Here is a 13,745-nt window from a genome sequence, read left to right as displayed (position 1 = left end):
TTTTATCTGAATCATTATTATCTTTAACCATTTCATGAGTGAGTGTGTTTGTCAAATTTATGTATGTGTGACTCATGGTAGTAAGTTTACCACTGTTTTTTTTTTTTTCAGAATTTAAAAAATTGTAACTTAAGTCATTATTAAAAATTCTTACATTTTTTTTTAATTTTTAAAAGAAGCCTCATGATTATTCATTTTTTTTAATGTAGTAATCTTCTTTGTATCTATTAAATAATATCTTAATTCAATTCAATAATCACTAGTTCTGAATTCCAGAAGTTGTCAAAATTGATAAGATTTATTACTAATACTTTAATTAATAAAACAGCAGTAATACTAAAGGAAAATCTTAAATTGAATTTAACATAAGAAAACATTAAACATGAACCAAAAATCACACAAAAAATCCACTTCATGTGCAAAAAAATTGGGCAGCAACCTTACATGTTGCTGAGCTATTATTTGTTTACATCTGGTCACTCTCTAATTGTTTAGTACAATTTTTGAAATCTTTGTTATTTGGATTCTCAAAAAAAAAATAAATAAAAATAAAAAAGCAGGTTTTAAAATTCTGGTATTACACTTAAGTTCACAATTGTAAAATGATATTTAATTTATATTTATAAATCTGAAAAATTATATCAGGTAAACATTTATATTTTGAAATGCTTTGTTGTCCATAGCTCCTACAGCTCCAGTAAATGTAACTGCAGAACCTGTGACCCCATTTTTGAAATCTTTGTTATTTGGATTCTCAAAAAAAAAATAAATAAAAATAAAAAAGCAGGTTTTAAAATTCTGGTATTACACTTAAGTCCACAATTGTAAAATGATATTTAATTTATATTTATAAATCTGAAAAATTATATCAGATAAACATTTATATTTTGAAATGCTTTGTTGTCCATAGCTCCTACAGCTCCAGTAAATGTAACTGCAGAACCTGTGACCCCATATCAAATAGATGTCCAGTGGAAACCTCCTATTATTCCCAATGGTGATCGAATATGGTATGAGGTACGCTGGAGAGCTGAAGGTAGTCAGAGAAGTGGTCAATCTGTTATATACTCTCAACAGCCAGGAGTTGTAGCAGATCGTTATACTATGCCATTACAATTGCTTTCTTCCTCAACAACACATTACATAGTGGTAATTATTCAACATTTTACCTTTTGCTGTACAAATTTGCTATCATAATTAATGAATTTCATATATGATTTAAATTGGTTATAAATTTAAAAATCTTTTTAGATAATATAGTTAAAAATATTCAGTTGGTGGTATAGGAAATATGGAGAAAATTTATGTTAAAAATATAATATATCATTGATAGCAATATTATATTTTTAACAAAATACATGCAACAAACTCAGTTACTGTATATATTACAATGTGTAATAACAGTAGATATTACAATATGTAGTACCAATGTGGATATTACAATGTATTAACTATGGTTTATATATCTGAAAATTTGTTCTGCTCAGTGAAATGTAATATTTTAAGCATACAAAATTCAGTGTATTATATATATAATGAGCTGAATTAAACACCGCAACCTTTTTTTTTTAGTATTAGTAGTAGTAGTGACAAATGATGTAAGAAAGCAACATATAAAGCAGCATCAGCCAAAAAAAAAAAAATAATAATCCCATTTCACAGTACATTCCCTCCAATAGTTTGTCTGGTTCTTCCTTTAATTTATTCAAATTATCCACTTCCACAATAACAGATGAAAACTTGTTCCAGCAATCATCCACCCATTGGCTGAAGGCAAATTTCCACATATCTATTCTGCAACTGTCCTTCCTCAATTTGAACATTTATGCACATGAGGGAACATTTATGTCCCCTCATGTGCATAGTCTGAGCAAGAAGAAGAAGAATCTATTGGCATTCCATTTAAAGCCTTAAACATCTCAATGAGATCACCTTGCAGGTACCTAGTCTGGAGACTAGGTACCTGCAAGAAAAGCTGCAGTTCTGCAATTTGCAGAACTGCAGCTTTTCTTGGTAAGAGCATCCCTTTGTTCCTCTACCAGTCTTGTTGCCCTATTCTGTACAACAAGACTGGTGAGAGGAACAAAGTGTTGATAGACTCCAAAGTTTTTGTGGAAGTGATGTTTTTGGTAGACTCCAAAGTAGATTTGTTAACAGGAAAATGGTAATTTGGTCATTTTCTCCTTCAGCGCAACATTTAATTCAGCTGCTGATTGCAGGGATGTTGTCTTGGCCTGAAACTGATGTTCCAGTTCTTTACAAAAAAATGTTTGATGCAGTTGAGGTATGTGCTCTGAGCAGCCCAGTGAAGCTGTTGCACTCACTATACAGCAGAGCAATATGGCATTAGCATGCTGAAACAGAAACGGCTCACCCCTTACTACTTCCACAGTGTAGAAAGAGTGGAATTGTTCATAATCTGTACCATGTGGCATTTCTTATTCCAGCAATGACAACCATTTGTCTATACCACAAGAAGTAACTCCAGATTGTGACAACACCCACAAAATGGTAATTTGGTATACAGGTCTGAAGTACAATTGAGACAACACCCACAAAATTTCACAGTTGAGACAACACATTCTGGTCATTAAACCAGACAATCATATACTATTATTTGTCACCCCATAGGACAGCTTTCAGCGTTCAGTAACTACTGATGATGTGCTATGCACCAGGAAAATTGAAACTGTGCAATGCATGTTGATGTTTGATTTGTTTATTGCAGTCCTTTTGTAAAATCCAATGATATGCAGCTCCCTACATATTGTCCTTGTACTAATATCAGTTTCTGTGGTTTCCCTGAACTGGTTGACATTATTTAATGGGACCTATGTTCCATTCTCAGCCCATCTGCCTAGAAAAATTAGGCATATGGGCTGAGAAATGGTAGTTGAAGTTCAGCATTGGCAAATGCAAGGTACTACATATGGGTAGCAGTAATTGCAAATAAACGTACCAGCTGAGTAGTAATACACTCGGTATACTGGAAAATGAAAAACACCTTGGGTAATTGTGCAGTCAGATAAGTTCTCTGAGCAATGCAGATAGGCTGCCATGGCAGTTCATGGGGTTTTGTCAATGATATACAGGAACTTTGCACGAAGGGATAAGGAGGTGATTGTCTGATTGTGCAAGGCAGTGGATTGGCTACATCTTGAGTACTGCATACAGGTCTGGAGGCTTTCTATAAATCTGCTGGAATTGGTGCAGAAGTGCGAGAGTGGTGAAGGGAACAAAAGTAGCGTGGTCTTGCTCAGAAATGCTTCAGTACTGCAGTGTCTGTCGACTAGGCACCTGCAAGGTGATCTGATTGAAATGTTTAAGGCCAAAGCCTTAAATTTGAATGGATTAAGCAAGCTGATACTGATGGCATTCTTCCTTTTGCTTAGATTACACATGAAGGGGCATAAATTCAAATTGAGGAAGGATGGTTGCAGGATAGATGTGCAGGAGTTTGCTTTTAGCAGGTGGTTGATTATTGGAACGAATTTCCATCTGTTGTTGTGGAAGTTGGAAGTGGGTAGTTTGAATAAATTCAAGGAAGAACTAGACAAAGGTGGACAGGTAATGTACAAAGATAGGCAGGAATATGTATAGAAACAATGCATTCATGCAAAAAGTGAAAAGATCAACAAAATAGAAGAGCTGGTTCAAAGCATTGAATGTAGCAAGCTTGCTTTCTAACATTATTTGCCACTACTAATACTAAGCGCCATGACATTTCCATGAGATTGTCTGCTACTAGGGTGCAAGATTATAAGTGCCAGGATACAGACTTTTGAGCTTGTGTGAATGATGTTTGTTTTTTTTTTTTTGGAACTTTTTACCTCCCCTTTTTGGATTAATTAACATATTGAATTGTGTTTTACAAATAGTTTAAATAGTCAGTCATTTTCATTAGCATATTTTTAAATTTAGTTAGTGATTTTGTAAGTTACGTCTTACTATTTGTACCGCTGTTGTTGTTGTTATTTGGTTTTTAGGAGCATTAGCAACTAAGGCCATATTGCTCCAGGAATATGTGGTGGGCATTCCCTGACCTTTCTGCATCCTCCGTATTTGGTGGTGACGGGTTCGAACCCTGGTCTACCGCTGTTGTATCAGTGTTTTGGTGCAAATATCATAGCACGTAACAAGTAGTGCCGTGGGGTTTTAATTGTGACAAATAAGTAGATCAAAGGGTCTGATCACTCGTTGAGCATATATCTTTTGGTGTTTAGCTAAGGAATTTTACTTTTTAGTAAGGATATAACTAATTCAACATGCAATCATAACAGTATAGCATATGTATATCTTGAACTTGATAGGGTAAGGTATAACATAAAACTTGATAGCAGAATACATACCACTGCACTTAGGAATCTGTTAGCTTAGTGTAGTTGCCAATTAATCAATTAAATTTATTAATTTTCATTGTTAGTCAATTAAACTGTATTTAAACAGAAATTATGCCCTAGACTAGAGCAACAAATACAAAGTAGCCAAATTGCCATGGCTCAGGGGAGAAACGAAGGGGAAACAATTCCCGAATGTATCACAGCCTTACAAATTGTGCAACTTGTGCTTGTGAAATGTTTTCAGACCTTTTGAAACAGGACATGATTTAGCCAAAGGGGGGGAATTTCTTTGTGTGTGTGCCAGGTGCAAAGAGTGTGAAAAAATTAGGTGCCAACTCAGCATTATTCTGATGGACATTTATGTAAGTTTGAAGAGTAGGATAGATGCCCTTTAAGGAATTAAAATGGGGGCCCATCAAGCTCACAACTGCCCATATCAACACCAGTGCTTATCCTTGATCATCAGGCAACACAGTGGCAATCCCCAAGGCACAATGCTCTGGTCACACATGAGCTAGCTGTTATCGGTATTCTTAGGGAAACGGTATTTTAAATTGTTTAAAAGGATAGGTGCAATAGCATCAAGTTACATCTGCCAGGGGGGGCAAAAGCAGATGACATTGAAGAGCAGATATCATCTTTTAAGGGCACAAAATGTGATACTGTTGTATACATTGGCGCTATTGATATTAAGAGTAGGAGATCTAAGGACTTACTTAACAAGTACACAGCAATGTTGGGAAAAAGTTGAGTTAAGATTGAATTTGAAAGTGTCTGCAATTCTGTCCAGACATGATAAGAGGGAGTATATGTTGAGAGCCTTTTCAATCAATTCAGCCCTGGAGAGAATGTGCAAGGTTCATGGGGTAGAATTTTTTTCAGCATGGTCTGTGCTTGTTGACAAGAGAGACTGTTTTTACAGGGATGGGATACACTTGAGTAGAAGGGGTGCAAGAATATTTGCTGATGCTATTGAGACAGTGTTAGGTGGGTTGGAAAACTGCTAGCTTGGGAGGATACATAGACTAATAGTTTAACTAGAGCAGAGTTGAAAATGATTCTTGCACTGCTACTATTGGTAAAAGCAGTAGCCTTGGAAGGCAAGGTGTCTGGGATTTCAAGCTCTGCTGTGGGTATTCATGGAACAAATAAATACATGGGCTGTGTTAGGGTAACTAAGAATAAGAACATGTGCATGTATACTTGTATGGTAATGCTATGACACTAATGCATGCACACTAATGCTAGGAGAATTGTAATTAAATTTGATGAATTTGAAGTACTGATTATGTCATCAAATGCAGACATTGTAGGAATAACGGAGACATCATGTCCCTCAAACATAAGTGATACTGAATTTGATATGGGAAGTACAATATATACAGGAAGGTCAGGCAGGACAGGAGATGTGGAAGGGTTATGCTCTTAATTAAGAAGCATATTAAATTTAATTCAGTGCATCCAGTAGACATTGGTGACAAGTGCAATGTTAAGTCAGTTTTGTGTGATGTAAGAAATGGGAAAGCAAAATTGAGAGTAGCCGTGTGTGTTATAGGACTAGACTAATGACTCTCATGAGTATACTAAACAGCTATACAGGAAAATAGAGTGAGCCAGCAAATCAGAATGTCCCATAATAGAAGATTTCAACTTTCCAGATGTTGAATGCAATTTGTGGATTGGTCACTCACACACTAACAAGGGTTTTGTAGATTTCTTAAATGACTGTTTCCTACAGCAACATGTTAGAGAGACAACAAGTGGAAGCAGTACTCTTGATTTTTTTATCAGCAGTGATTCTTCATGCATTAAGAATCTACAGGTAAAGATCCACTGGGTAGCAGGGATCACAGTGTACTAGTGTGGAATTTAATTAAAGACTTAACTACTGTCAAGGGTAAAGGGAAATGCTTTTGCTTTCATAAGGGTGACTACGTTGATCTCAGACAGTTTTTAAATTCTGTGCAGCAGGACCAACTGATGATATTACCAACAGCAAATTCTAAATGGGAAGTATTCTGGGTAGTAATCAAAGAAGTTACTCGGCTTTTCATAACAGCGAAGAAATACTGTTCAAGGCTTAGACCTAAACGGATGTCAGAGACTATTAAAATGTAAAGCAGAGAAGAAGAAAAATGCATGGGCGCATATAAATTATCAGGTGATACAGAAGCCAATGTAGATATATAAACTAGTCTGTAATCAAGTCACAAAGGAGGTTAGGCAATGCAAATTAGATTACAAGATGTCTTTGGCAAAGTATGCCAAGAAAAGCAGCGAAGACTTCTTTACTTATATTAACAATAGAAGGAAGCAGTTGAATCACATTGGGCCACTTGATGTTGATGGTTTAACTCTTGATGGTCCTGCTCAGATTGCTGACAGGCTGAATAGGTATTTTGCATTTACATTCACACGAGGCCTTTTTAAGGAAGGGAATGCCAGAAGTTTATCAAACATAAAAAAGGCACCTGAAGTAGATGGAATCAATCCAATCATATTAAGGGAAGCAGCAAAGGAGATAAGCAAACCATTAGCCATAATTACAAGAGCAACTTTGTATTCAGGAGAGGTCCCTGTGGACTGGATATGTGAAAATGTATCTCTAATTCACAAAGGGGATCAAAGGGTGGTATGAGTAATTACAGACCTGTTAACTTAACTTCTGTTCCAGGGAAAATAATGGAGTCACTGGTAAAAGAAGTAATACGGAAACCATTGAGATAGGAATGCAGTTATACTTCAGTCACAGCGTGGGTTTGTTAAGGGAGATCTTCTCTGCTCCATTTGATTAGACACTACAATGCAAGGCACATTATAGCCATAGCAGCTTATGTGCCATTAAACCTCCATAACAACAACAACAACTACAATGCAGTGACAAAGGAACTGGATGAAAAAGATTATTTTGATATTTTATACTTAGATTCCAGGAAAGCTTCTGATACTATTGCATATAGGAGATGCTGTACAAATTTGAGCAGTGTGGTATCAAGAGAAAGTTTCTGCCATCTATAAAGGGATGGTTGAGTGAGTCAAGACAGAGAGTCATTATCAGTTTAGATTGTGGCATTGGTTAGTGCAATTGCATCATTAATACATAGTTGAATTTTTTAGCCAAAATGAAGTTGTGACCAATTTCACAATATGGAATGTTACAATAATGATGCCATTGTACACAAGTTTGGTTTGTCTAAAAAATTCAACTGTCACCATGAACTTATGCACTAACCAATGTCATAGTTTGAATTTCACCTCATTTGAGGCTTTCTGCCCTAAAATATTATTAGTCTAATAAGTGCACCTTTTGGCATCTCTCATATTTTGTAAATAAGTCGCAACTGGTTTGTCACCCCTTATACCTCTTATGTAATTATACCTACCCACTCACTGATGAGAAGCTAGATAGTGCTGAAACACTACTGTCTGAATGCTGGTGCTCAATGAAAATAAGTAACAATATTCTTCTCTAATGGGGAAGTATTACTTATTTGAAGTATAAGGAAGGTGACTCGTGAAGTTTTCACAATATGGAATGTTACATAATGGGGCCAATCTGCACAACTTCAATTTGTCTGAAAAATTGAACTATGCAGTAATGGTATAAATGTACTATACAATGTCATAGTTTGAATTTACACAGTTTGAGGCTTTCTGCCCAAAAATATTATCAGGTACAGTTTAGTTGCATAAAATAATCATACCATTAATTTAATCTTTCATATTTATACATTAAAGTACAATCAGAGTATTTTGTTTAGACTAAATTTATTATAAATTCACTGTAACTAATTTTAAATAAGTAAAACAAATTTTGATCAAATTTATTTAAGAATATATGCGATTTCATTCATGTTTAAGTCATAATTGCAGCTGGTAGGCACTGGTAACTGGCATTTATTTGTAGACTAGCAAACACAAAATCCAAGTCTAGAAGCAGATATCACTTGTATAGAGATGCAATGGTGTTGTTGGGGGGACGAGATTGAGCATAAGTTTTCATGATCTTCTTTTGGTGTGATTTTTATGAGAGAAATTATCCAGATCCACTTATAATAATCGCTCCTCTGATAGTTTGAGGAAGGATGCCATCAGCATTTAGCTTGCCCAATCCTTTCAAACTGTTAAACACCTCAATTAGATCTCCTTGCAGATGGCTAATCTCCAGATACTGCAATACTGAAGCCTTCTTGGTAAGAGTATTCTCTTTTTCCACTCATTAATCTCATTTCTCTTTTCTGCACTCATTTCAACAGATCCACATCTTTCCTAAAATGAAATCTCGAGATCTACATGTAGTTGTGGCATAACCATTGCCTTATACAACTGGATGATCACCTCTTTGTCCCTGTTGGCAATATTCTTGTGTATCATTAACAAAACTCCATGAGCTGTCCTAGAAGCCCATTTGTATTCCTAAGATAACTGCATATCTTACTGGACACTTCAAGTATTTTTCATTCTCCACTAATGTGAATGTGCTACCACACATTAATATGTTATTTTGTGAATATTATATTCTAATTACCACTTCTCAGCCAATCTACCTAATTTTTCTAGATCTTGTTGCAGAAGCATACCCTGATTGCTGTCATCAACCACTCTCCCAACTTTCATATCACCTGCAAACTTAGACATTAAGCCTGATATACCTTTATCAATTTTGTGAATGTGGATGAATAATATCTATTCATTTTGTTAGCAGCCTGAACAGGATAATTAATAGTTAAACCATTCATATCTAACAAATCAAAGTGCTTCATCCCCTTCTAGTTTTATATAAGTAAAGAAGTCTCTGCTGATTTTCCTTGCATTCTGTGCCAGAGTGTTGTGCATACTCATTATTATCCCGACTTTACTAAAAACTGATGGATCAAAGTCTGAGAGTGGATCAGCTTCAGAAGTGGTACTCCCTGATACTACTATTTCTGTATCACTTCCCACAGAATGTAGTAGTTACACCAGTAAATTATATTCCATAAAGCTTTCTATAGAAAATATTTTCCACCTGTCAATTCAAAAGCATAACATACACAGACTCACAAAGTTCCTTATTAGCCATGCAAAACACTTCCTAACCTACTCATCCATTGGTGCCTCCGTAGCCAGGTGGGAAGGAGCAGCAGTGCGTAGCACACACTTCTTGATTAGACTGGGGTTCGAGCCCGTCACCACTAAATACAGAGGATGCAGAAAGGTCAGGGAATGACCACTGCATATTCCCGGAGCAATATGGCCTTAGTTGCTAATGCTCCTAAAAACCAAATAACAACAACTCATCCATTAATAAAGCTCATCAGAACAGAGTTGATTAGACACTACAATGCAAGGCACATTATAGCCATAGCAGCTTATGTGCCATTAAACCTCCATAACAACAACAACTACAATGCAGTGACAAAGGAACTGGACGAAAAAGATTATTTTGATATTATATACTTAGATTCCAGGAAAGCTTTTGATACTATTGCATATAGGAGATTCTGTACAAATTTGAGTAGTGTGATATTAAGAGAAAGTTTCTGCCATGTATAAAGGTTGTTTTCTGCTGGATCCCAGGCCATACTGGAATACCAGGAAATGAAATTGTGAATGATGCTGCCAAACACCCATCCAACACATCCCCAACAAATTTCCTTGCACTGTACACAGATTACAAAATGAATATTCAAAGTATATGTAAAGGTTAGTGCAAATTCATAATAAACTCTTTCAAATTAAACGTCTACTAAAATTATGGACTTCCAGCTTCATTACAAACAGACAAGAAAAAGTAATTCTAGCCAGAACCTGAATAGGCCATACTCATTTAACCCATCAGTTCCTTTTGTAAGGAAATGACTCTCCTCAGTATAATCACTGCCACACATCACTCACAGTCAAGCGTATACTTCTGAAATGTGCTTTGTATAGTAATGCCCATCTATTGTGCATTCAGTTCTCTCACAAACTTAAAAGAACCTTTGTCACTGAGCCATATCATTGGCAAAAACTCAAATTTCACAGAATTTTTCTCCGTACTAAAATGAGTAGGATTATATAACTGCTTTCACAGCAACCAACAGGCAGTATGAATCACTTTCATAGGTGCAATATGGCCTAAGTAGCTATTGCACTGAAACCTAATCAACAACAACAACTGTACCAGACATCTCATAATCTGCCTTAGCTTGCCTAACCTCTTTTGCAGACTAGTTTATATCTTCTGTAGGCTTCTATATCACCTGATAATTTATATACATCCCACTTATATTTATTTTCTGCCATTTGTCTCATCAGTTCATTTTACTTCCATTTAAGTCTAAGCCTTGAACTGCTTTTATTATTGATATAAAATACCATAGCTTCTACAGTTACTTCTCATTTAGAATATGCTGTTGGTAATATCCACAGTTGGTCCTACTGTATAGAATTTGAAAACTCTCTGAGACCATTGTAGTCACCTTTATGAAAGCAAAAGCCCTTCCCTTTGCCCTTAATAGTAGTTACATCTTTAAGTGTATCCCACATTGGTACACTATGATCACTACCACTTTATGGTTCTTTTACTGCAGGAAGAGGCACTGCTGATAATTTTATCAAGAATGTTCCTTTCTCTCATTGGCTGCTCTAACAAGCTAGTGTAGAAAAAGACATCCTGTAAATCTACAAAAGACTTACTGTTTGAGTGACCAATCTAAGTTCCAGTCAATATATGGAAAGTTAAAATCCCCCATTATAAGACATTCTGATTTACTGGCCTACACTCTTTGTCTGTATAGTTGTTATGCTCATCACAGTCATTTGAACTACACTAGTGTGCAAAACTTAAGGACCAACTCTATTTCTTAAGGTTACAACCACAAAATCTTTACTTAAAGTACTCTTTACTGATGAGAGTAGATTCAGTCTCAGCAGCGATTCTGGATGTCAGCTAATCTGGCAAGAGGTTGGCACATGGTATTACCCAAAAAATATAACTGAAAGGGCTCGATATGATGGTCGAGGTGTTCTCGTCTGGGGAGGCGTTATCTTGGATGGATGTACACAACTCCAGATGCTGGAAGGCAGTACTGTAACCGGTGCACACTAGTGTACTAAGGTAATCCTTCCCCGTGTGGGTCTTTTCCGAGGTGCCATTGGCCCTGAGTTCATGTTTATGGATGATAACACCACACCCCATCGCACTACAGCTGTTGATATGCTTTTGGAAGGTGAGGGAATTGTTCATATGGATTGGCCTGCCCATTTCTGCTGATCTAAATCCTATCGAACACATATGGAATGCTCTGGGGAGATGCCTAGCGGCACATCCACACCCACCAGAAAACGTTCACCAGCTGAAGATGGCACTGTCAAAGGAATGGACGATGTTACCTCAAGAACTTATCAACAACATTGTTCTAGGTATGTACAGGTGGTGCAAAGCCTGCATTGACAGAGGGAGAATGGTCCCTCTGTACCATTTTGTTTCTGTTGTTTTGTTGGTGTTGTTTCTTTCATCATTTCTGTACCTCACAAGGTTCCTTTCGTATGCTTTTCCCATATCCAGGCCACTCCTATGAGAAACTTAAACCAAAATTTTGAAAACCTGACTGGTCCTTAAATTTTTCACGCACACCAGTGTATAATACACTCTTACTTTCCTTTTTTTTTTATAGTGCTTATGACACACAAAACTGACCCAGAATTGTGGCCCATGTCAACTTGATGTACAGCATTAGATTTTATTTACTTCTTAACTAAGAGTACAACTTCTCTTTCCCTTCCTGTACACATCTCCTCACCCATTTTCAAATTCTGCATCCCTTATGTCTGAGTGTTAATATTGTCTCTGATATTAACACTCAAACATAAGGGATTCAGAATCCAGTTAATCAATCCATTAATGACTTTACACTCAATTATACATGCACCTGTTTTTTACTCTTAGTAACCCTAATGCAGCCATACATTTACTTGTTTCATGAGCCCCCCCTAGCAGGTCTTGTAATCCCTGACACCTTGCTTTCCATGCTGCTGCTCTCACCTGTTCCAATAGAAACAATTCAAGAATACACCTCTGCCTGTAGCTGCTATTAATCCTCATTAGCATCAGTAGATATTACTGTCTCCTCTTCTTTTTAAGTGTATCTCATCCTTTTAAAATCCATCTCTCCTGTTAACAAGGTCTCAGTGTACCTAATAATTGATTGTCGTCTCTTTAAATAATACCCAGTCACAAAAAACAGTCAACATTGCTTTGTCAGCTGACACCTGGAATTTGTGTTTTTTTGAATAAGAATGTTTTTTTGCTGAAATTCATTTGGTAGGCTTTTGTTTTCTGAATCATAGTAGTGAAATCCAGAGGCACAGCCAGAAATTCATATTAGGGGGTGCAGTGTGTGTATATATATGCTATATTAGTTGATTTATTATTGTGCATACAAAAAAAAAACACCATCTGTTTTAATGGGGTACAAATGCACTCCACCCATTTGCTTCTAAGTATGGACATCACCTGTCACAATAGTAGCTAGTAATTGTCAGGGAGGTTTTGTGGGTCTAACATTTTCAACAGTCAGAAGTTGCATGTTATTTGAATTGTATGTGTTAAAACATGATTCCATTTAAAAGTGCAACTTGCAAATGAACAGCAACATTGAAATATTACTATTCACATACTAACTAGAAACTATTAGGTACACAGAGAACCTAGTTGGAACTTGCCAAATCACCTGGTACTGAGGTTATAAACTGAGAGGTATTGCTTTTTAGCTTGCTGCTCACTTTAGGCCACTTTTGGCTTGTATGTCAGCCTCAATCCTTCTGGGCTTACTTTTTAAAACAGTTGCTTGAGCTAGCATGGAAGAAGGCCATCCTGGCTACAGCCTAATCTGGAAGTTGTGCATTAACCTTCTTTATTTCAAAAATTATACTTTAGAGAATTTAAAATTTTGCATCAAGTATTTTCTGTCTTCTGACAGAAAATACTTGATGACAGCCCTTTCAACCTTAAAATATAGTATCAGGGCCTCCGTAGCCGAGTAGTCAGGAGCGGGAGTGCAGTAGCACATGCATGTATTTAGCAGTCAGGGGTTCAAGCCCTTGACTGATAAATACGGTCGATCTGCCAACCCGCACTGGACCAGCATGGCAGATTATGGTCCATTTCCCTCAGCATGAATTGTTGAGAAGGCTTCCATCCTGCAGTGGGTTGATAATGGCTGCAGTTTACTTCAGCTTCCAGTGCCTTTTTTTGTTTGGGAGTAACCGCAGAAAACAGTATATGATAAATAAGCTAATATTTCTACAAATTGTTTTTCAGAATTTTTGAAATAACATTATAATCATGGTAAAATAGCATGATCTATATGCATATTTTTTTAGCCAACTTAATTTTGATACTATAGTTGAGTTTTCATCGTTTCTGAGGTATCTCTGTAG

The 13,745-nt window shown here is 36.3% G+C and overlaps 1 protein-coding gene across 1 annotated transcript in view; it reads left to right on the top strand.

Annotated features, from left to right (window-relative positions):
- The window catches only part of LOC150081563 (proto-oncogene tyrosine-protein kinase ROS-like), a 356,247-nt gene that overhangs the window by 246,194 nt on the left and 96,308 nt on the right, over nucleotides 1-13,745 (top strand). Inside the window, exon 25 of the mRNA XM_090380246.1 lies at nucleotides 911-1,149. Coding sequence (XP_090236372.1) covers nucleotides 911-1,149 — 239 coding nt within the window. The remainder of the gene's footprint in view (nucleotides 1-910; nucleotides 1,150-13,745) is intronic.

Source organism: Mastigoproctus giganteus, chromosome 8 (genome assembly GCF_048544385.1).
Source record: "Mastigoproctus giganteus isolate SK-2022 chromosome 8, ASM4854438v1, whole genome shotgun sequence".
NCBI lineage: Eukaryota > Metazoa > Arthropoda > Arachnida > Uropygi > Thelyphonidae > Mastigoproctus > Mastigoproctus giganteus.
The sequence above is the reverse complement of the archived record's forward strand: the minus strand, read 5'-3'. Positions and strand labels throughout refer to the sequence as shown.